The sequence below is a fragment of the Xenopus laevis genome, chromosome 4L (genome assembly GCF_017654675.1).
Source record: "Xenopus laevis strain J_2021 chromosome 4L, Xenopus_laevis_v10.1, whole genome shotgun sequence".
NCBI lineage: Eukaryota > Metazoa > Chordata > Amphibia > Anura > Pipidae > Xenopus > Xenopus laevis.
In genome coordinates, this window is record NC_054377.1 from 39111587 (window position 1) to 39137350 (window position 25764).

General features: G+C 39.0%; 1 protein-coding gene across 2 annotated transcripts in view; it reads left to right on the forward strand.

Moving 5' to 3' along the window:
* Positions 1-16006: 16006 nt before the first annotated feature.
* LOC108713990 (HEAT repeat-containing protein 3) overlaps positions 16007-25764 on the forward strand; it is a 61439-nt gene continuing 51681 nt past the window's right edge. The window contains exons 1-3 of one of the 2 annotated variants that reach the window (XM_018257779.2): positions 16007-16574; positions 16697-16869; positions 24521-24608. In XM_018257779.2, coding sequence (XP_018113268.1) covers positions 16440-16574; positions 16697-16869; positions 24521-24608 — 396 coding nt within the window. In that variant the 5' untranslated portion in view covers positions 16007-16439. The remainder of the gene's footprint in view (positions 16575-16696; positions 16870-24520; positions 24609-25764) is intronic. The other variant, XM_018257778.2, reaches the window with a different exon arrangement.

Consider the following 25764-nt stretch of genomic DNA (forward strand, 5'->3'; position numbering starts at 1 on the left):
GTTGGCCACAGTGCGTCACCATCTTGTAACTTTGTTAAACATCTTTGCAAGACCAAGACTATGTACATGCTCGGTGTAGTCTGGGTTGCACTGTCATAAATCAGAGGTCCTCAACCTTTATTGACCATGAGCCACATTCAAATGTAAATAGAGCTAGGGAGCAACACAAGCATGAAAAAAGTACCTGGGGTGTCAAGGGCTGTGACTGGCTTTTATGCCTGGATTTCAAAAATAAGCCCCTGCTTTGAGGTCACTGGGAGCAACATCCAAGGGGTTGGTGAGCAACATGTTGCTCAAGAGCCATTGGTTGGGGATCACTGGTCATAAATGATCAGAAGCCAATACTACAAGACTGATTAATAATCCGAATATGCAGACTGCACTGGGTCCTGTGTTGTCATGTAATTTAATGTGGATTTTATCGTTTTTGTATTGTTCAATACATACTTTTTCCAGCTCTGTAGAACTAGTGGCTGCATCCAATACGAATCTCTACACAGTCGCAGACTACGCTATAGGGAAACAAACAAAGCTTCTTGAGTTCTGCATGGCTGGGAACTAAGGTGGGGGGTTGCCCCCTGCTGGTTGAAAATATGATCGGTAATTTATATATATTCTATATATTTATTGTTTCAGAGAGTACCCACACTCTTTCGTAGTCCAGTGGTGGGTGCTTGGTCAAGAGTTTGACATACAAAGTTCAGATTGGACCAGCACTCAACTTTATTAAATCATCACTCGTATTTTCAAACGTTTCGGCACCCCTTGGGGCCTTTACCAAGGATAAATATATAGGATATAAAGGATATATATATATAATCTATATTTATCTCTCTCTCTGTGTACTTTGGAGGAGTCGGCACTCTTGCCACTGGGCTCATCTTGCCTGGGTGCAGTGTCCAAAATTTTTAGAAATAATAGTTATTCCATAAAGAAGGTCCGCACTCTCAGGTCTTGCTTGGTCAAGAGTTTGACATACAAAGTTCAGATTGGACCAGCACTCAACTTTATTGAATCATCACTCGTATTTTCAAACGTTTCGGCCCCCCTTGGGGCCTTTACCAAGGATAAATATATAGGATATAAAGGATATATATATATAATCTATATATCTATCTATATTTATCTCTCTCTCTCTGTGTACTTTGGAGGAGTCGGCACTCTTGCCACTGGGCTCATCTTGCCTGGGTGCAGTGTCCAAAATTTTTAGAAATAATAGTTATTCCATAAAGAAGGTCCGCACTCTCAGGTCTTGCTTGGTCAAGAGTTTGACATACAAAGTTCAGATTGGACCAGCACTCAACTTTATTGAATCATCACTCGTATTTTCAAACGTTTCGGCCCCCCTTGGGGCCTTTACCAAGGATAAATATATAGGATATAAAGGATATATATATATATAATCTATATATCTATCTATATTTATCTCTCTCTCTCTGTGTACTTTGGAGGAGTCGGCACTCTTGCCACTGGGCTCATCTTGCCTGGGTGCAGTGTCCAAAATTTTTAGAAATAGTAGTTATTCCATAAAGAAGGTCCGCACTCTCAGGACTTAATTAAATAAAGTTTTATTAACAAAAATGACTAACATTTCGGCCTCTCCGAGGCCTTTCTCAAAGTACCAAACTATTAGTGAAAATGGCTTAAATACATGTACTGGCAGGAAAAACAGCAAATTTTACGTACATAAAGAGTTAAAAACGTACCAATATGCACCATTAAATATTCATACTCAAAATGTGTCATAGTAGTAAAAAAGTAAAACCAATATGTAAGACTATTGTATCTGGGGCAACATTTTATATAGAGAGAGAGAGAGAGAGAGAGAGAGAGAGAGAGAGAGAGAGAGATTATATATATAGAGAGAGAGAGAGATGCAGTAAAGTGTTGCGATCTGTGTTTTTGCGGTACAGGGAGTATTGAACCTTATTATTATGCAATATCCGATGTAAATCTAAAAATTCTAATGTTTGACCACATTTAGCTTGAATTTAATAGTTTCAGAAGCTAGGTTTAACTCCTCTTAACATATCGCAAAAACTAGATTCCTCGCCAAATCAAGATAATATCATTGATAAAACTTTTATATAAAATTATATTTTGGCCATATTTAGAAAGTATGTTAGCCATTTCAAATTGATACATGAAGAGGTTAGCGTATGAGGGCGCCGTCGGGGCCCCCATCGCGTTACCCGCAATATGTTGATAATAGGAGGTGAGACACATTTGTAACAGGTCAATAACAAAACCAACTGGTGGTCCATCATAAACAACATTTTCCACAATAGATTTTTGAATTGCCTTGAGGCCTTCTTGGTGTGGGATGCTTGTATACAAGCTTACCACATCAATGGTGGCCAGGATTTTTAGGGTCATCACCCATCAACGTTAAATCTCTTACACACTGCAAAAAATGCGGAGTGTCTCGTAAATATGAAGATGTGGAGCAAAAATCTGATCGATATAAACATCCAGCGGATGCAGTAAATCCTCCCTAGCAGATGCAATCGGCCTCCATGATGGGGAGGTCAAATTTTTATGTATCTAAGGGAGGGTGTACAAAATTGGACAGATTTTGTAAAAAATTAAATAAAGAATCAGTAATCCAACTATTGCTTTGCACTGATTTCAGTAGTTTATCAATCTTAGATTTAAAACGCCAGACAGGATCTGCATCCAATTTCATATATACATTAGCATCCGCCAAATGAGAGAATTTCCATGCGATAATCACTATAGTTCAACAAGACAATTCCGCCCCCTTTATCTGCAGGGCGTATCACCAAAGTGGGATCATTACGTAACGTAAGAGCTTCTATTTCGGCTCTACATAGATTATTAAAATTGCTTGTTGAACTAGCACAAATGGAATCTATTTTATTATCCATAAAAAATAAGGTTTATTGAATCCCGACATTTCGATTCCTCACAGGAACCTTTCTCAAGGACAAAAAAAGGTTGGTTGTTACAGTATATCCAATTTTGCATTCACCTGTGCTCTTTAATACTGAAATACTGCTAACACTGAAAGTGCAAAAGTGCTAGTGTGATAATTGCTGCACTTATTTTCACCCTTAGTAATAAATGCAATTTTTTTGTGTGTTTTACATTGTTTGGTGTTTCTCACACATAATATACCTCAATAGCCATGGGACAGCACAAGCAATCTGCTACAGAACTGTTTTGATTGTATAATTAACAGCTGATACATTTAGATCAGGCCCGACTGGCCATCTGTGAGTTCAGCAAATTCCTGATGTGCCGTAAATGTAAATGGGCTGCCCAAGCAGAGGTATTATCTTTGTTGGGCTAACCCCCTACTGAGGATGGCCTGCCCAACACTATCCTCACTAAGCAATTAAAAAAAACTGCAATGAGGCAGGCTGAAAGCGTATGGGCATTTCACAGAGTGGGAAGCTGGCTCCACATACAGTAAAGCAGGATTTCTTTCAGACTGGGCCAGGTAAATGGAGTTAGGAAGGAGGCTTTTCTGCAGTAGTTCAACTGCTTGAAGTGTAGCAAAGCTCTAATTGTTACAATGTAACAGATTCTCCCTGCTTGAGCCAGCTGCAGGGTCAGCACAGGGGAAGTAATATACAGCCTAGCAAGTAAAAAAAAAACTTGTAAAATCTTGTAAACTGGAGCTTATTTCTAAGATTGCTGAGAATTTTAGAAGGGCAGTATCTGGCATAGGCTATACTTAGCTACTTCTACTGTTTTGATCCTGAAAAATGTAAGTCCTTATGCCTGTGCCTCTTATTGGTGTTGACCTTTTAACTCGCAACACTACAACATATTCAGGCCTGATCAGTCATAATTCAAAGGATGAAGCTACATAACACTTCTATTTACTACACATAATATGGCACTTTTGTTTTTCAAGGGACATTAACAATATTGTTATTGCTACTGATTATATGGCCCCTTATGAAGGGAGATGGTAAATGCATAATGGTTGAAACTGAGTGTGTTTGTTTTATTGCAAGTGTCTAAGGACTATGGCACAAGTAACATTTTAATCACCAGAGTTGTTAAGAACTACAGCAGCCAAAACACCATTAATTGCATGGAAACACTTTCCAGTGCAAAACTCTGCCTATGGCATAAACTATTCATGACAGTCTGTTGAGAACCATTCAAACAGTTTCTTCAGAATTCCTGAGCAGTGTACACCTGCTTTGACAGGCAGTTAAAGGCATTTTGAATGCCACATTTTTTGGTAAGAGCTCTCAGCAGTTACAAAATACACTATATGCTTAATTGAGCAAGCACGTATGTGCGCCATACAGTATGCATGGCACCATGAGTGCATTCTGTCTTGAGTCCCAGATTTTGTTGAGCCACACCTATAATAAGCTGCTTTTAACTCCCAATCCAGGCACTGATTTAGTTCAGACATTTCTCAGAGAGTTTGAGTTGTGAAACTCGAATCAATCGAGTTTTCGAGTGAAACCCACTGAAAAAAACTCAAACATCATGAAGGCGATTAGCATCTTCATATGGTTCAAGGGACCTCTGCCATTGACTCCTACATGACCTGTAGCGTATTTGTTTGCAAATTACTGTAAAATGTGATGTGAAAGAATAGCTGTTATTTCAGGCAAAATAAACATTTATTAAATATTTTTTCAGCAATACTATAAGTATTATATGTTTAAATAGAATGCATAAGGAATGATTAAATAGAATACACATTTACATAAATATAAGTTTAATTTCTTACTTGCTTCTTACTTGCGCTACAGTTCTGAATGTAGATAGGACTGATGTAGCAGAAGCTAGGTCAGTACAACAGAATGCGAATATGTAGCCATTTTCAAATGCAGTGCTGTTCTGGCAGAAATGGGAATATCATTTTTGTATTCATGCATTTATTTAGGAGCCAAGAGAAACGGTGAACTAGAATCCTCTTGAGTTACGTTTTTTCTTTGGGGACTGCCACCTCAGTTGCAAACTATTCATGAGTGTCTTCTGTAAATCACACCTCAAACCTCACACATCCCACAGCATAACAACTGGTCAAGGTAACTGGGGATCCTGAATTGTCATGGGAAGGTATCGGTGTCAGATGATTACCCTTACGGAGATGCAAGTCGTGGTGCCTGAAAATTGCACAGTCATCATGGTTCTCTGGAGTTTTGGGAAGACTTTCATTTCAATGAACCAAAGATTTAATTGAATATTCTATTTAATGTTTGTAGGCTACTTCAGTAACTTCAACGGTGAGCGTCGGTTAACAGGAAAAGATTAAATAACAACAGAAAATTAAATGGGGAGATGCGCATCTGTGGCTAAGAAGAGTTTACCTTTTTCTCCAAACAGTATCAAATACTGTGGTATAAGTTTTAAATCACAGGCTTGATTAGGCTACCGTTAAAATAAGCATTCTGGGCTGGTGCATCTTAAAGGCCCATGTCACAGCTTTGTTATGTACCACAATGCCCTACCAAAAATGTTATGCAAATTCCTTTGTAATTCAGTTTATAAACATTTACTCATATATAAATTACTACAATAATTACCTGTACTAAATACATAAATGTTAAAAAGGATATGCACTATTACATCTGTATCTGATTTAAAAAAATAACAGTGCAAAAGACTATATAAAGTTGCCACTTATGCTGAAATTATAAGGGGACAATACAATAAACCACCTGTTGCTTTATTTACCACTAGGCCCTTCCAAATGACACAAGTGATCCATTTAGATTAGAAGAAAGGAGGTTCCATCTTAATATTTGTAAAGTAGTTCTTTTTATACAGTGAAAGCTGTGAAGTTGTGTAATTCTCTCACTTAATCAGGTGTACTGGCAGTTACATTAAATCTATTAGGATCGCACCCATTACAAATGTTAAAATGTTATTTCATTCTTGACTTATTAGAATTTAAATAGCTTATAGTGGCCTCTGGGGTCTTAATGGGCAGTCAAATAGTGACGCTCATGGATTCAAACAGGTATACATCTAATCTACAGTTACAATTAGTATTATACTTCTTTGTTGAATTTTGGATAATTTGATACAATTAACATTGCAAATACTTTATTTAATTGTTTATGTATCAGAAAGAATTGACCTTGTGATTTACAGAAATATTATGAGATTATATAGACATTGTTAGCTTCATAAAGAACAGTGGAAGATGCCCAGGGAAACAGTTAAGATTGATACTAAAAAGACATGGACAATAACAAGCATTTTACATTTTCTAATAGTATAAACACACCCCCTGCCCTTCCTAGCTGCAGCCTATTCGGCAGTAAGCTATGAAGATGCACCTTATATAGAGGGCTTCTAAGTGAACTGCTGATTTGTTTTTATTGTGCAAGCAAGAACTGGAAGTCGAACATGATTTTTGATTTGAGATGCTGCCCTATTATGAAACAACAAAAACCATGCATGCATATTTTCAAGATCTTTAGACCGTCCATATCAAGGCCTCTACTAAGTCACAGCAGATTTCTTGAGCCTATTGACTTGTTTAGGAAGGAGACCCATCAAAGGATTATTGCTGTGACTACAACAAAAAGGTATTAGATACATATAGGTGATGTTTATAACTTGTAAATAGCTGCTATTCGTTTTGGTTATAATTTTATTTAGAATTACAAGTTAAATTTTAGTTACAATAAGAACCCTCACAGATGTTTGGTGGATTGGTATTGGAATTATTTGATGTATCTCCTGCCTAAACAAGTTGTTATTAATGACATGATTACATCAGCAGCACACCACCTGCCACAGATTTTTTTTTTGAGCCACAGGACAATTAATCCAGGGGAAAGGTCTCTCAGAGTAAATAGTTAACGGAAAACTAAAAGTGAAATGAAAAGGAGTAATGAAAAAAAGTTTTAAAGCATATATTATGTGGTTAAAAGGTGTCTTCCAGAATACACTCATTCCATGGGAACGTATTTGAATACAATGTGCACATTATATTAGAGATAAGTAATGGCGGCAGTTATCTATCTTTTTGAATGAGAACATGGCGGCAACAGCGAGAAAATGGAACAACTATAAAATATGTGACGCAGTTTAACTGTGAATGAAGATTTATAAACAACGGCAATTATTCATACATTGTATGACATGGAACAGTGAGACGTGTGGTTAAATGAAAGTCTTTTGAATATATGTGTTTGAAACATATTTTTCTCCCAAGATATTCAAACAGTGAGAGCATATATGGTTATGGGATTTGAAAATTGTCCCTTATAATACACATACTTTATAAGAACCTAATACGGATATGTGACTTTGAGAATATAACTCCTTATAAAAGACCTTACAATTAATAGACTGAACACTCTCGATATTGGATATAGTATGTGCCATCTAAATATATTAAAATTAGGGATGGGCGAATTTTTTCGCTTGTTTCGCCAAAAAAATTACGCCCATAGACTTGTATGGTGTTGTGCGTCAAAATACATAGACGCGCGTCAAAAAAATTTCGCAGCGCGACAAAATGTTTGTGACGCCCATAGACTTTAATGGCCGTCCGCAAGCGGCGAATTTTTTGGCGAAACGGGTCAAATTCGCCCATCCCTAATTAAAATCATATGCTGCATTGTTTTTTTTTGTTTCCAGCTGAAGTTCTCCTGAGTTGAAATAATTGATGATAAATCTAGTACTGAACAAATTTTATATATTTTCTCCCCGAATTACATTTTCTAAAGATGGCAACAGGACAGTGCAATGATGAGGTTGACACAAGTATGCTAATCAGTACCTCTACCTATAAAGAAAGGTCACAGAGAGCCAAAGCGCTTTTTAATATAGACATGGGAAAAATGACCAATGCTATGGAATTAAGTGGAACTGATAATAGATCTGGAACTATGAATGATTTATTTAAGAAACTCCAAAAATTGTTATTCAAAGAACTGAAGGTGTGGTGGGAGATTTCCACTTTGGAGAACTACCTAGAAGTAGAACGGGTACCAAGAGGATTGCGTATAAAAAAGTTTCCAGCTTTTGACTTGCAAGATACTGATGTAATACAGGAGTGGTAATTGACTTTAGCTGAATGTTCATTTAACCTAATGGGTATCCTGATAAGAAAATATAGAAAAGAACAGACGAGGCTAAATATAGATATAGAAAAAGTCAACTGACTGAATATCATTCCACATCTGGATATAAAGATAGAGATAAGAAACGGAAAGAAGATTTGGAAACTATGGAAAGAAAAATTATGGATAGGAAGCAACAGAAATTCCTGAGAGACGAAGGAGACTATGAAAATGAAAGAGTTTATTCTTGGGGTATGGGAACTAAATAAAGAAAGAGGCAGATGGGAAAGAATTAAACCAATTTGGATGAAACAAAAGGAGTGACATTTTTAGTGACTACGGACAGTGAAGTGGAGACAAGTCTTGAGTCACGAGAAAATATAAGTGGAAAAAACAAAGTAAAGAAAGGGAGAAAGATACAGGAACGACAAGAGATAGAAGACGAATGCGAGGAGGAAGGTCCAAGAATGGAGAAAAAAGAGAAAAGAGAAAGACAGAAAAAGGGAACTATGATAAAAAAGATGGAGACACAGAAGAAGAAGAAATAAACATATTTCAAGAAAGAACATATAATGAAGATCTGGTTATTAATCTGTCATCATATATTTTGACTGATAATGAAAAGACTCTTCTGAATAAGGGTTTAACTTTCTGTCCATCAAGTAATTTTTCCCTTTTTTTGACTATTGTTTTAATTAATTTATAAGAACCTTGTCCCTTAAAAGATATTTTGGTAAAAATAATCATAATAGTGGCGAACATGAAGTGATACAGGAGAGTCAGGAGCTATTGGGCTTGGTAGATCAGGAGTACTTTGACAATTTTCCTACACAAGATGTTATGCGAGCTTTAACAGAATTGGATGATTATAGTAATTCTGGAGATTATAGTTAATACATACGGATTTAAAACTTAAATCTACTTTTTATCCGAGTAATCAAAATGGTCCTTTCCTAGATCGTTTCTATACATTGGTATGTAATGATTTAAAAGATTTGTCTAAAAAAATTGAAAGTAAAGGAAAACTAACTAGTAATAATAGTAAAAATAAGCAGAATAATTTAACAAAAAAAGAATATGATGCATTGAAATCTCTAAAAGATGATAAAATTGTAATACGCAAATCAGATAAGGGTGGGTCAATTGTCATATTGGATAGGGAATACTATGATAATATTATGATGCAGCTCCAAGATCAAAAGCAATACCAATATCTAGAAAATGATCCTACAAAAATCTTTCAAACTAAATTAAGGAAAATCCTGGAATTTGGTAAAGCCATGGGGATTCTGAATAAAAAAGAGTGTGATTGCATTTGGTGTGAGAACCCTAGGATATCGATCTTCCATACACTTCCAAAAGTCCATAAAGGACTAGATAAGGAAGACCAATTATTTCTGCCAATGGGTCCTAATTTCATTCCCTGATGAAAGTTCCTGTGAGGAACTGAAACGTCGGATTCAATAAACCTACCCATTTTTGACACTATATCTTGTTCGTTAAATCCTTGGAGTGCTGTCTCTTCTCATTTTTATCCATTTACCTCTTGGACTAGCACCCAGGTTATCTCTACCTTATGGTGTGTGGACTATATGCATTGTTGTGTATATATATATATATATATATATATATATATATATATATATATATATATATATATATATATATATATATATATATATATAAAACAAAAAAGTCCAGACCAATTCAAGGTAAAGAAAAATGAATATGATTTGTCCATGTAAGTGGACTAAGTCACGGACGGGTTAAGTGCTCCGCTCTACTTTTGTACAGATATATTATGTGATTTTGAGTGTTGAGACAGAACCCATGTCCCAGTCTACTCCACCATTGAGCTCCCAAGCGGAGATATTTGCTTATACAGAGGTGGAAGCAGCGAGTATAGCTACTTTGGCTAAAGGATCAAGGGATTTTTTACATGCATCCCATCCGGAAACACAGAGACGAGATTTGGAACGTGCACTTAAGAAATCTGTGTCACTTGAACTACATGGCTGCACACTTGCGGAATATTACAGATTGAAGCGTATTCCAAGAGGCCTAAGAGTGCACTTGAGACCCACTATATTCTCCGAAAATTTGGAGTATTGCAAGAAGTTTGAGGGCATATTGAATAAGTGCTCTTTAGAAATTATAACTCTTACTATTGAAACGATACAGAAAGAACTGGCAACAGTAACGGAACAAGCTCGCAACATAGAGTTACAATTGTCACAAGCGGGAAGTCAGGAAGATTTTGCAACAACCAAGGCACTAATAGAAAAATCCATTCAGCAGTACCGGCAGGAAACAGAGGATCGTAAGAGATTCAAGTTCCTAAGGGATGCAGAGGATTATGCTGGGGGAAACATTTACCGGTGGATACCAGGACGACCCCATGTGACCCCATCCTACTTCCGCAATCAGCCTGCGAGATTTCAACCAGCGCGTGGTTCACAGCGCAAGGGACGCCAGGAGTTACCGCTGAGCGGCTGAAAGCACCTCACAGAGGTCTACGGATTCGTCGGGATCCTCTTTTTTAGGGGAGGACAGCGTTCCCTCAAGCGGCGGGGAGCGCGAGGAACACGGCACAGAAGTGGATATAGCCGCAGCAGCCACACCACGGCAGACACGCACAGCGGGCGTAGTGAAACCGAAGAAGGCACCTCGCTAGTGATCAACATTTCGAACAAGGTACTTTCTGAATCCGATTTACATGTGTTGCAGAAGGGCTTATCTTTTTGCCCGAGCACTAAGTTTGATACCTTTGCCCTAGATATTGATTTGCAGCGATTTTTCAGGTTAATAAGACTGAAGGTACATTTTGCGGATAAAAGGGTTGAGGGGGATATGCAGACTCATTCTCTGTCCATGAAACAGTTTGGCTTACGGAAAAGGAGCCAGTATTTACCTCCCACCTCCTCCCATCCCGTGGAGACTGTCATTAATTTCATATCTAGGGATATCAATCATAGGATGCAGGATTCTAAGGGCCTGCGGACTATGAGGTACACTAACAATATGACCAATGCAGAACGTAAGTCTTTGTACACTCTGAAGAAAGACAAAACTGTGGTTTATAAACCTGCGGACAAAGGTGGGGCCCTGGTTATTATGGACAAAAGTTATTATACAAGAGAAATTTTGGGGCAGTTAAGTGATGAACATACGTATGTACGCTTGCAGAGAGATCCTACTAGTGAAATTGCAAGTTTGATCCTAGATTTGGTAACACGTTATCATATGGAGGGGTTGATTAATGAGGATTTAAAGGAGTATCTGATACAACAATTTCCCTGTATACCGGTTTTTTATACCCTCCCTAAAGTGCATAAGGATCAACAGTCCCCCCCAGGGCGCCCTATAGTGGCAGGGGTAAACTCAGTATTGGCTCCGTTAGCCATATTTCTGGATAAGGTTTTGGCTCCCTTTGTACCGTTGGGTAAATCGTATGTCAAGGATACTTCACATTTCTTGCGTTCTTTACAGAATGTAGATCTAGGTGAGGGGGAGGTTATATTGGCTGCCTTTGATGTGTGTAGCCTCTATACATCAATACCTCATGATCTAGGAATGGAGGCCATACAGGCGGTGTTAGAGGCTTCTGAATATGATGAGATGCAGAGAAGGTTTTTCATGGAACTATTAGCGCTAATATTACATAAGAACTATTTTCTGTTTCAGGACACTTTCTTCCTTCAGTTACAGGGTACAGCGATGGGATCGAACGTCGCCCCTACCTACGCCAATTTGTTCATGAGTCAGTTTGAGAATCATTATGTATATACACATGACCTGTTTGACAAACATTGTATAAAGTGGTGGTGTTTCATAGATGATCTAATGGTCATCTGGAGGGGTGACGTTCAATCCCTGCTGGAATTCAAAACATATCTTGATAATTGTGTTTCAACTATCAAATTTACATTAGTACATAGCCATGAAATGGTGGTATTTTTGGATACAAAGGTCTATCGTAAGGGAACACAATTATGTACTGATCTATTTGTTAAGCCTACAGACCGCAATAACTTATTAAGATATGAGAGCGCACACCCGAGGGCTAATATCTCTTCTCTCCCCAGATCCCAGTTGCTAAGGGTGAGGCGTATAGTAACAGAGGAAGAAAAATTAAACATACAACTGGAGGAAATGACTACTAAATTTGAACAGAGGGGTTACCCTGGTGAGATATTGAAGAGAGAAGTGTGCAGAGTGAGGGATCTAGATCGGCAATCTAGTATCCAAGAAAAGGCACAGAGGTCAGAGAGGCAAACCAGAATTCCGTTTGTACATACGTATCATCCCTGCGCACGTAAAGTCCATCAGATTATATATAAGCATTGGCCACTTTTACATAAGGCCTACCCAGGGATCAGAGAATTTGAGGAACCTCCACTGTTATCTTACAAACGACCACAAAACTTGAGGGATAGATTGGTGAAAGCCGATTTAGGCACTTCACGTATTACCCAACAGAGAGTGTTAGCTCCACTTAAAGATGGTATGTATCCGTGTGGGAGATGTAACCAGTGTTCGAGCGTAATACGCACTAATGTTTTCACACACCCACACTCAGGAAAAAAATTTGATATTCGTGGTCACTACACATGTGATTCAGGATACGTGATATATATGATCAAATGCCCGTGTGGGCTAGCGTACATAGGAGAAACAATACAGCCGATCAGAGATCGAATAAGTCAACATAAATCTACAATCAGGAAGGAAGTGGTTAAATTACCAGTCCCAGCTCATTTTAAATTGGCGAGACATACCGCTGCATCCCTCAGATTTCTTGTATTGGAGTCTGTTGCCCCCCCACGACGGGGGGGGGCAACAGACTCCTTCAACTCCAAAAGAAGGAGAAATTTTGGATCCACACTCTACAGACGCTGCATCCAAAAGGACTCAATAGAGAATATGATCTTTATGCGTTTATTTAAATGGTTTAGGAGTAAGACAGTACCAAACTATGAGAATTAGACACATTATGCATAATGACTGAAATTATGTGATACCTATGTAGTATTGATATAATACGATAGGAGTGAAACTATTGAACTATTATTTGTGTATGTTAAATAATTAATACCATGTAAGAAGTAGGTGTGTCTATGTTTTGGGACAGGTTAAAGGAGAAGGAAAGGTTAAAACTAAGTAAGCCTTATCAGAAAGGTCCATCTAAATATACCAGTAACCCCCCAAAGTAATGTTGCTCTGAGTCCCCTGTCAAAAGAAACACTGCATTTCTTTCCTTGTTTTGTGTACACATGGGCTTCTGTATCAGACTTCCTGCCTTCAGCTTAAACCTTATTGCCCTGGGCAAGAGCATGCTCAATTTGCTCCTCTCCCCCCACCCCTCCCTTCTCTACTGTAATCTGAGCCCAGAGCAGGGAGAGACTCAGGCAGGAAGTGATGTCACACCACATTAATACTGCAGCTCCTATTCTAAACAAACAGAGAGTTTCTAGAGCTTTTTACTCAGGTATGGTAAAACATTCTACAGAATAAATATAGCATTCTAGCTTGCACTATTGCAGCTAATCTATTGGCAATAAAATGCCTCCGTAGCTTTCCTTCTCCTTTAAATAGGATATGATGTCATTGTGAGAATTAATGCTTGACAAAGGGGCGGGAGCTCCGAAACGTTGCATGTTTGCATGACTACCTGTATACTGGTAAAATTCATTTTTCTTTACCTTGAATTGGTCTGGACTTTTTTGTTTTATATATATATGATTTGTCCATGTAAGTGGACTAAGTCACGGACGGGTTAAGTGCTCCACTCTACTTTTATACAGATATATATATATATATATATATATATATATATATATATATATATATATAAAGCTTATGTTGTTTTTAAAACATGTCTTTTAAATTATAGCAACAAACAAAGCAGTATAGAAATGAGGAAATATCCCTTTAAGGACTAATAGAGAAAGTCTTGTCAGCAATTTGTGTGTAGCTATAAAGTTGTATGTGTAAAAAATAAATGTTATACTCTGAGGAAGTGCCATTGGGATTTGGGCACGAAACGCGTCAGTAGTAAGGACATTATGCACTGTTAATTTTTGAGAAATAAAGAAGCTTCAATTCATCTTCAGAAGTCCGCATATTTTGTATATATGTTGCTGAAAGGTCTCTCATCCAAGTCATTTTTTAACACCTGGTTATCCTGCAGTAGACCCGATGGCTACAAAAGAGAGTGCCGCATGATGGATCGTCGCCATGTCTCCTTTTCTTAAGAGGAGCGTAAGCGGAGTTTCAGTAAGTTATTTCTTAATAAAGACTTAGTGATTTAAAACTTTCATTTGTCTTTGTGGTTTATTTTGTTCTATACTAACGAATTAAAAAAAAAAAATGTATGTTACTAGTCCTTCAAATGCTAAATGCTTTATAACCTGCATACAGATCCAGACCAACTGTTATAGTGTCCTCTTTGGCACCTAAATCATTTCCATAGAATTTTATCATAAGATGCTTTTGAGCCATTTTCATTATTCAATTTGTAACATTAAGGGGCATATTTATCAATGGTCGAATTTCGATTGGAAAAACTTAGAAATTCTAATTCAAAAAGACCAACCGAAATTAAGTCGAAATTTTTTGGTCGATTATGTACGTTTTCGATCAAATAGGTCTGTATTCGGCTGAATACGAATCGAAGGAATAGAGCATTCGATCAAATTCGATTCAAAGTTTTTCCCAAAAAAACTTAGATTTTTCAAAGTCCACCAATTGACTCCAAATAGGTTCTAGGAGGTCCCCCACAGGCTAAAACAGCAACTTGCAGGTTTTAGATGGTGAATAGTCGGTCGTATTTTTAAAGAGACAGTACATGATAAAGTTAAATATTCGAATTTCCGAATTTATTTCAAATTCAAATCGAATTTGGACTATTCCCTAGTCGAAATACACAAAAAATAGCTTGAAATTCTAATTTTTTTCATTTGAAAATTCACCTCGACCTTTGATGAATCTGCACCTAAATCTGCACCTAAATCTGCTGCTTTGGTGGTTCTCACAATGGAATGGAGTTTATGCAAGGAAGAATTAAAAACAACCGTTTACATAGAATGCAGAAATAATCAAACAACTTCCATGTTAGTGTGACCAAAAGCCACATTATTTTAAGAGTTATGATTTGGTTCAGCCATGGACTTGGATTAAGCCAAATCTTGGTTAAAAGGTTCCAATTTGGCCAAATCCCAAACTGCATCCAGAATTGGGTGCATCTCCATTTCTCATGTCTGCCAGGAGAGTGAGCAAGGCGCAAAGTGTGTCCATTAAAGGGATTCTTTCATAATTTTTATGGTGTTGTTTTTATTTTTTTCCCCTACTCAATGTAGCTGAAGGTGTCACAGTGGGACCTGGATTTTTACTATTGAGTGCTGTTCTTAGATCTACCAGGATGCTGTTATCTTTTGTTAGGGAACTGTTATCTGGTTATCTTCCTGTTGTTAGGCTGCTGGATAGAAAGGGGTTGATATCACTCACACTTGCAGTACAGGAGTAAATAAAGAGTGACTAAAGTTTATGAGAGCACAAGTCACGTGACTGGGGCTTCTGGGAAAGTGACAATATGTCTAGCTGAGATTTCTTTTGAAAAACAGATTTCAGTGCAGAAGTCTGCTGGAGAAGCACTATTAACTGATGCGTTTTGAAAAAAATATGTTTTCCCATGACAGTATCCCTTTAAGGATCCTTATCTTCAGTTTTCAAATTGTTTTAAGGCTGCCTCCTTCCTCTGTTCCTAATATAGTAACATCCTTTCACAACACTCGAACTTCTTTATTTTAACAACATAGGCATAGTAACGAATACCAGCTGCATAAGAAGGGTCAGAAAGTGTTTAATTTATTATTTGTCCATTTGGGGACAATCACAATGACATTTTCTGACATTTTGAAAGTCTAAAGGCCAGGCTGTCCCAAAACCCACATTTTCCAGGTAGTTTAAATGATACATTTCGAAGCCTATATACTTATTAAGTCAGGGTAAAAAACAGCGAACCAAAAAAGAAACCATGCTAGCTTATTATAAAATGTGACAGAATAATCACAATGGCACATCCGAGAGAATCCCATCGTTCCATTCATTTTAAGAGAGTAAAAAACGCAAATGTTTAAATGAACTGGGTAAAGGTTTGCATTATACATGATTTTCCAATAGTGATAGTTATAGAGGTACATATATATTTATATCTATATGACTAATAATATAATATACAGTGGTCACATCGCTATATACATACATACTTATAATATACAAATACACAATGGTCACATCGCTAGATACCAGCATGGTATACCGTGTTTTGTCCTTGTTAATAAAGCTTGCTTGGAAAAAGAGCCCCCTGGCAAGCAAAAATTGTATCAATAAAGTTATTTCAAAAGCGAGTGCGGAACAGTTATGGGGAAGAGCCGGGCTCGAAGGTTTAAGCCTGGGGTTTTTGATCCTACACTTCCAGTCAGACAGTCAAATGGACTCGGCGAACAGGAAAACTCGGAGACTCCCAGTTTGCAGGCGGAGGAGCTGCTGCAAAAGGTAGGCATGGGGCGCCCATATAGCACGACATGATAAGCACGTGTGTGCCCTGAAGTGTTCTGCTCTATCTGACTGCCTGCTTTCTCTATGGCAATACATAACTTTTCTTTGTGTTTTCTCAGCTCCAGAGCCCCAGTCCCGAAGTAAGGGAATTTGCTTGTGCCAGCATCTCCAAACTTGTCCAGCAAAAAAAAGTTATCCCTTCTTTCCTGCAGAGAGATGCGGTCCGATGCTTGGGGCCGCTTCTGCTCGATCCATGCTTGACCGTACGGGAGACTGCTGCTGGTGCTTTACGGTAAATGGTTAACTACTGCTGTGAAGTGTGTTATGTTATATCCTCACGTGTGCAGGGAATTGTGGGGTTTGGAGGTTGCAGTCTCAGGACAGATAGATGGCTGTTGATACGATGTAACAATAGTCAGCCAGCTCAGCAAAGTAGTCAGAGAGATCAAAATGGGGCTAGGTTTAGGGAACTGTTAGAAACCATTAAAAATTCATGAGAAGTCTGCATATTTTTTAATTGATGTATATTGGAAATTTTCATTTTGCATTGGTGCCCCTTTAACTAACAGAGCAAATAGGACTGCTTGAATGTCTTCTCATAGAAGGATGTAAATCTACACATTGGTGTCACGTTCAGCCTTCTTACTGTCTGTGTTCTTTGTCGGCAATATGTTTTAACTGGACATCTCCTAAATATAACATTGTGCCTCCCCTATTGTTGCCTTAATATTATTTGATGCCGAAATGATTTAAGATACTGCAATTACCAACCAAATGATCACATTTAAAGGAGAACTAAAGCGTAGGCTAGAAATGCTGTACATTAAGTTTTGGGCTTCTCTACCAGCCCAAGGCAACCACATTTCTTTAGTAGTAAAGATTTTGCCTCCATAGATACCCCAGCACCCCCCCCCCCATCTTCTTTTTGCTGATTCACTGCACATGCTCTGTGCTGCTGTTAGTTACAGAGCTTAGGGACCAACTCACTATATTTTGTTTATTCATAACATAAATGTCACAATAAGTCTGATTAGGACTTAATACAGATAATTACTACATGTCAGCTCAGATACTAGCACAATTTGCATTAAAATTTAATAATCAGTATTGTAGCATCATCTTATATTACAGGCCAACCTCATTTTCTACTTGATAATTTGTGACAACCCATAAGCTTAGTGATACTGACAAATTCCTATAAAAATCATAGGAACGTGTCAGTATCAAGTAAATGCTGCACTCGAAATAGTTCACCTCAAAGCCGCCCCAGCCCCTGTAAACCTGCGTTTAACCGACACTGCTAAATGATCTTCTGTATCATTTCAGTGACGCTGGGCTGGGGGCGACATGATCCATCCATAGGCTAATCACGAATGAAAACAGGAATTCAGCCTATGGAAAGATCGCTCCTCCCCCAGCCCAGCATCACTGAAGCAATGCGGAAGATCCATTAGTATTGTCAGCGGGTCAACTGTACACAGGTTCGCGGGGGTGGCTTTGAGGTGAACTATTCCGGGTGCAGAATTTACTTGATACTAATTCGTTCCTATGATTTTTATATAAAAATCCCACAGAACCTGGACCCGCTGCAGTTTGCTTACCGTCCAATTTGTTCCACAGATGATGCAATGCCAACTGCCCTTCATCTCACCCTCTCTCACTTTGACGAGAAGGTTACATATGTCAGAATGCTATTTATCAATTTCAGCTCAGCGTTTAACACTTTTATACCACAGCAATTGATAAAGAAGCTGGAACTACTAGGCATAAACACCCCCCTCCGTAACTGGATCCTAGACTTTCTGACAGACCCCAATACGTCTCAATAGAATATCACACATCTGAGGTGCTAAAACTGAGCATAGGCTCGTCCCAAGGATGTGTGCTTAGCCCTCTTCTATTTACCCTGCTGACACATGATTGCACTGCCCAGTACAGTGCAAATCACATCATCAATTTTGCAGATGATATAACAGTAGTAGGTCTTGTTAGGAAAAATGATGAGTCTGCATACAGAGAAGAAGTCAGTCACTTGGCAGACTGGTGCCAGAAAAACAACCTGACTCTAAATGTCGAAGAGACTAAATAAATGGTTGTTGACTTTAGAAAGAACTCTGTTACTCACCTACCACTGTTCATTGATGGCTTCCCAGTTGAGATAGTCAACAGTGTGACGTTCCTAGGAGTACATATGGCAGATGACCTCTCCTGGACCCTTAACACAATCACAAAGAAAGCTCAACAACGCCTCCACTTTCTACGGAAGCTGAAGAAAGCCAGACTTCCCCCATTGATTCACACACCATTGAGAGTGTGCTCTTGTAATGCCCGAAGGCGCAGTTGAAGTAAGGACCAAAGAGAAGGCAACAATCCAAGTTCGCGGTACAGAAAAGGGTTTATCAAAGAATGGTCGTAAAACAGGCAGAATGGTCAAGACAGGCAGTACAGATTCCAAGTCGATAACAGGCAAGGTTCAAACACGGATAAGCAAAACAGAATATATCGCACCCAGGAACTATATGAAATAGACCTATAATTGGGCAAGGTCAGGATGGAAATGAGGGTCTTTATAGTCCAGTCTATTGGCGCCAAAATTGACGCGCTGGCGTCAGACGCAGACGCCAGCGTCCCCACGCTGACGCCTTGACGCCGGCGCCCGATTCTGACGCCGGCGCCCGATTCTGACGCCGGCGTCCGTTCCGTCGCCGGCGACCAATCACAGGGCAAGAAGGAGATGATGCAGGATGATTGCGACCACCCGGAGCCATGTGCAGGGAAGAGGAATCGCCATTTTGGACGCCATCTTGGAGCAGGTCAGTAGACTCCATTACAGCTCTGCAGCTACATCACGCTATGGTTTGGAAACTGCACTGTCGCAGAACAAAAATCTCTGCAGCAAATTGTGAAAACTGCAGAAAGGATCATAGGAGAACCTCTCCCACCCATCTCCCAAATCTACCGGAAACACCTTGAACGACGAGCAAATATCCTAGCAAAAGACATAACCCACCCATCTCATTCTATGTTCTCTCTCTTACCATCTGGAAGAAGGTTCCGCAGCATTAAAACTACTCGACACTGTAAAAACTTCTTCCCTCAAACAATCAGAGCCCTTAAAGGAGAAGGAAAGTCAAAAATCAACCTAAGCTCTAAGTGTTGCCCAAGATGAGTATATATGTTTAACCCCAAGCATTCCCTCATTAGTTTTTCCCTTAATCTTTTTGCTGCAATAGTTTTTAAAAAAAGATTAAACATGTCTGTAACAGCATACACTGTCTGATGTCCAGGAATCTGTCCAAATAGGGCACACGCATGCGCAGTCGTTACCAGCAGTGCCCTGAGCATGCGCACAAGAGTCTTTTGGCTTCCCTGCGCAGCAATGACGAATTGGTCACATGATGCAGCAGCCGTTCGTTATTGCTGACCTCTGTGCCCCAGCCTCATTCTTTCTCGATCCAGCAACTTCCCCGTTGCTAGGATACATGGGGAAGCTTTGAAGCTCTTGCGCTCGCTCTGGTTTTAATTAACAGTTTGTCAGCGAGCGCAGGAGCTGAGGAGGGGGAGTGTTAAACAAGCCAGCCAGCGACCCCATCTCGGAAACAGAAGTGCGAGAAGCAATTTCTAATTTGGCCCCAGGCAAGACCCCAGGAGTTGATGGACTCCCAACAGATTTCTATTCCAAACACGAGAAGCAATTGATTCCCATACTTACCTCCCTTTTCAATGGCGTTCGAGATGGTGAAACCTTACCCCCCTCTATGCATGAAGCTCTTATTACGCTTATTCCTAAGCCGGGGAAAGACAACTTGGACTGTGCCTCCTATAGGCCGATCTCATTAATTAAATGTTGATGCTAAGATTCTTGCCAAAATCCTTTCCCAAAGACTAAACCAAGTTATCACGAAACTAGTTTCTCCAGATCAAACAGGGTTTATACCTGGCCGTACGACTGATATAAATATCCGCAGATTATATATTAACATGACCATAACCCATGACAATGCTGGAAACTGAGTCATAGTGGCGCTTGACAATGAGAAAGCGTTCGACTCTGTGGAGTGGAGTTTTCTCTGGTCCACCATGGAGTCCATGGGTATAGGCCCCAATTTTAGAAGTTGGGTTGCTGCACTGTACCACAACCCAATAGCTCGCCTTAAAACTAACCACACCATCTCTGACCCTTTCCCACTCGGTAGAGGCACCAGGCAAGGGTGTCCTCTCTCCCCTCTTCTGTTTGCGTTGGCCATGGAACCTTTGGCTTCCCTTTTAAAACATACCGGGGAGGTGAGGGGACTTAGACTAGGACCGATTACTGAAACAATTGGGATGTATGCAGATGACACCATTTTGTTTTTGGAAAATCCCTATGGAGCCTTAGACTCCGCCCTTACTATGATTAACACCTATACCTCATACTCCGGCCTGAAGATAAACTGGGCCAAATCCCAAATTTTTGCGATTGATCCATTTACGGTAGACAACCATCTCTATCGAGCACCTTTGCAATGGACTCCTACATTTAAATACCTTGGTGTTCACATACATAGGGATCTAAGCAAGTTCATGGAGCTAAATTTGGACCCACTATTGCCCCTGCTAGAAAACAAGACCAAATTGTGGAATTCTCTCCCGTTAACCCTATTAGGCAGAATAAACCTCTTTAAGATGATCCTACTCCCCAAATTCACTTACTTATTTTGCCAGGCCCCTCTCACGCTCCCTAGTAGGTATTTCCATAGACTGAAATCTCTGCTCTCTTCCCACTACTGGGCAGCTACTGCTCCTCTGACTTCTCTTGCTACCCTACAACACCCCACTGACAAGGGGGGGCTGGCGGCTCCTAATTTATTTTATTATTATTTGGCCACTTAACTGGTGACATCTGGATGGTGGGCTGCCCCTACTCCCCAAAATGCTGCCACGACTATTGAAGCACAAACAGTGGGATCATATGAAGCTTTAAAAAACTTGCTATATCGAGGTACCAAACGGAAATCGGCCCTATCCCCTCTAACAAAAGCTAACGTACAAATTTGGAGGCTGGCCCTCACTCATTTTCCTAGGAAAGACCCTTATGCCTCTACATTTACCCCCCTTTGGTATAACCCACACCTCCCATATTTACTCACCATTCCGGACCCTGGAATTTGGGCCCGATACGGTATTAAATATGTAGACCATATTACGGAGAATGGTGTTTTATTGTCTTTTGATTCACTGAAGGCCAAATATAGCTTACCGAACCAGATGTTTTTTCGTTACATTCAACTCAGGCATGCCTGGAAGGCCCAATTCGGAGATTCGGTCTTAGATCTTTCCCCTCGGAGGTTGGAGGAGATGATATTTACACCCGCGCTCCCGAAACCGATTTCCCAATACTATTCTTTATTAAACACACCAGCTAATCCAGTGTTACCTAAACTGTATGCCAAATGGACCCAGGATGTACCGGACCTCACCCCTGAAGTTTGGGGTGATATATTAGACACTCATTGTGCACTGTTGATTAGTGCTAAAGATAAAATGATACAGTTTAGGTACTTTCATAGGTCCTACCTCACACCACACAGATTGCATCTCATTAATTCTGACATCCCAGACATCTGTCCAAAATGTGGTCATACCCCTGCGGATTACATCCACATGGTATGGAGTTGCCGGCACTTACAGGTATTTTGGGGGAAAGTGGTTGCAGAAATGAGTCTTGTAATGGCTCTCATAATCCCGCTTGATCCGTTGATTTTACTACTGAACCAGGTTGCGGAAACCGCCCCTAACCCGTCAGAACGGGCATTAATGTGTTTTCTCCTAATTCAGGCAAAGAGACTTATTGCTCTACATTGGAAATCGAAACAACCCCCAAAAAGGAAACAATGGGTGGATATGGTAAATGCCTCCGTCCCTATGTATCAGCTTACGTACTTCAGCAGGGGTTGCCCTAAAAAGTTTGATAAAATTTGGTCCTTGTGGATCTCTGAGCATCTACCAGGCCTCTCACCTCCGACTAATTGATGAGAATGTAATTCATCCTCCACCCTCCCCTGGTCAAGAATGACAGTTGAGCACATAGAGGGAATACTGTGTCTTTATTGTTTACAGTAGCTATGCACACAGCTTTTTGCAATAGTATGCCATGGGGACAGTCATGCTGTTGGTTATATATGATTCATGTTTCCTGTCTTGGTAACAGGACAGCGTCTCACAGATGCACGACACCTGAATTATATGCTGACTGTTATATACAACTGTGTGAATTTGTATCTGTGTTTTATTTTTTGCTTTTCTTTTTGTTTGTTTGTATGTGGGATTGTTAAAACTCAATAAAAACAAATTTGTAAAAAAAAAAACAAGCCAGCCAGCGATCGGGTCGGTCTGACTAAGGTCTGTAGTAATTCATAAAGTAACAGTTACAGCTTGTTACTTTAGCGCAGGTGTGGCTCCTTGTTTGCAGTTGAATGCGTTGAGCGCAGGGCGGAAATGATGCACCAATTCGAAAATGGCGGGGCCAAACTTTCAAAAGGGGTGAAACTTCTGAACGCTGGTGCACAGAGGCAGCAGCGATCTCAGCATTTCTACTGCAGTGTTTCAGGAGTGGGCCTGGTGGAAAACATATTGAAGGTGGTTTAGTTTTTTTTGTTTCCTTCTCCTTTAACATGATAATATTGAAAAACTAACTGTTCCCTGCACCTGTCACCTTACATATATCCTCAAATGCATTTTCTTTATGTAAATGCACCAAGTGGGGGGGGGAGGCTGAGTGAAACGTAATTTAAATACGCTGTATAACTGTTTATATGGTCTGTATTGACAAATAAAGCAATCTTACCTTATGTAAGTGTCTTTTACTTTTAAGATGGGGACCCCCTGTGACAAGTTTGACATAATGGATCATTGCTGCTATTACGATGCCGAAACTTTAGGCTGGTGCAATAAGTTCTGTATGTGAAATATACAACATTTTTAACCATATTAAATTTTAGGCTGTAGTTCTACATAGTTAAAGAATCCGCGTACTTTCCAGGATTTGTCCTGAGCTGGGAGACTCACTCATTATGCTCATGTGTGTCGCTAAACCTTCCTAGTGTGGCCAACATTGTGTTTTGCAAGCATTTTTGGGGCAAAGTTGTATTGTTTTCTCCAAGCAGAGTGGATGCTCTATTTACCCACACCTCGGGTAAGGGAAACCGTTTCCCCTAAATTTTAAAGGTACCCTTTCAGCTCACTGAAAAACAGGAGAGACGTTTTACAAGGAGTACGTCACACATAAAGCTACACATAGGGGCAAATTTATCAAAGGTCGAGGTGAATTTTCTAATGAAAAAATTTCAAGCTATTTTTTGTGTACTTTCGACTAGGGAATAGTCCAAATTAGATTTGAATTTAATGAAAATTAGAATATCGAAATTTATCATGTACTGTCTCTTTAAAATTCGACTTTGACCATTCGCCATCTAAAACCTGCCGAATTGCCTATGGGCGACCTCCTAGAACCTATTTGAAAAATCAAAGGTTTTTTTTTTTGGGAAAAACTTAGAATGCGCTATTCCTTCAATTAGTACGATTTGAATTCGGCCAAATACTGACCCATTCGATCAAAAACAGACCTATTCGACCAAAAAACTTTGCCTTAATTTCGTTTTTTTGAATTCGAATTTCAGTTTTTTTGAATTCGAAATTCGACCTTTGATAAATATGCCCCATAGGTTATCAATGTATTTCTTACCTATTCAGTACTTTGATGGTGCTAAACAATATAGCAGAGCAGATCCTATGTCTTTTTAAACGTGGTATTCCTTTCACTAGATGTAAATCATGTTAATTAAATAATAAATAACTATTGTAAGTGTGCCAAATGTTAAAAATGTGTTGGTGCATATTGTTGATGTTGGTGTACACAACCAACTGCAATAAAGTGTATAACCTTAAGAGATGGTGTATTTCAGGAACTTAAGCACCTGTGGTGGTTTTGATGTATGCGATGATATGGTGTCCAGGGATGTCATGACACCATTGGTGGCTTTGCTACGTGAGGTTAGTAATATTTTCTCTTCTTTATTTGATTTTTTTATTTTTTTTTAATTAAAAGTTCCATAATATCAGATTGAAATAACAAATGTCACCTAAATTCTCAACTGTCTTTTTTTTTTTTTTTTTTTTTTTTTTTTTTTTCATATTAGGTTGTTATCTCCTATCAAGTAGTTTTCACATAAAAAATTGTAGATGTGAAAGTTAATTTAATTAAAAAGTTCAGGTTAAAGTTTAATTTTAAAGGGGAAGGAAAGGCTAAAATTAAGTAAGCTTTATCAGAAAGGTCTATATAAATACACCATTAAACACTCAAAAGTCCTCTGTCAAAAAAAAACAAACTGCATTTCTTTCTATTGTGTATACATGGGCTTCTCTATCAGACTTCCTGTTTTCAGAATAAACCTCCAGGGCTAGGGTTTTAGCATGCTCAGGTTGCTCCTTTTCCTTTCTCCCCTAACGTGCTGTAATCTGAGCCCAGAGCTATGAGTGAGCAGGGTGAGACTCAGGCAGGAAGTGATGTCACACCAAACTAATATGGCAGCTACTATTATAAACAAACAAAGAGCTTCTAGAGCTGTTTACTCCAGTATGGTATTTTGCAGAATAAATATAGTGTTATAGCTTGCACTATTGTGACTAATCTATTGGCAATAAACTGCTTTGGTAGCTTTCCTTCTCCTTTAAGTATTTAAAAATACTATACCAGTATTATTTTAATATCAGACTCATTTCAGACTTGTATATAACTTATCAGACTTATTAGTAGAACATCAGTGCTTAAGTTAAACTTTCAATGGAGTGCTTGATTGCTGTAGCAACTTAAAATATTCTTCTCCTAACTGGCTTTATTTGATCTTTTCTAATATTAACTGGTACAGGTATGGGACCTGTTATCCAGAATGCTCGGGACCTGGAGTTTTCCGGATAACGTATCTTTCCGTAATTTGGGTCTTCATGCCTTAAGTCTACTAGAAATTAATTTAAACATTAAATAAACCCAATAGGCTGGATTTGCTTCCAATACGGATTAATTATATCTTAGTTTGGATCAAGTACAAGCTACTGTTTTATTATTACAGAGAAAAAGGAAATCATTTTTAAAAATTTGGATTATATGGATAAAATGGAGTCTATGGGAGACGGCCATTCCGTAATTCGG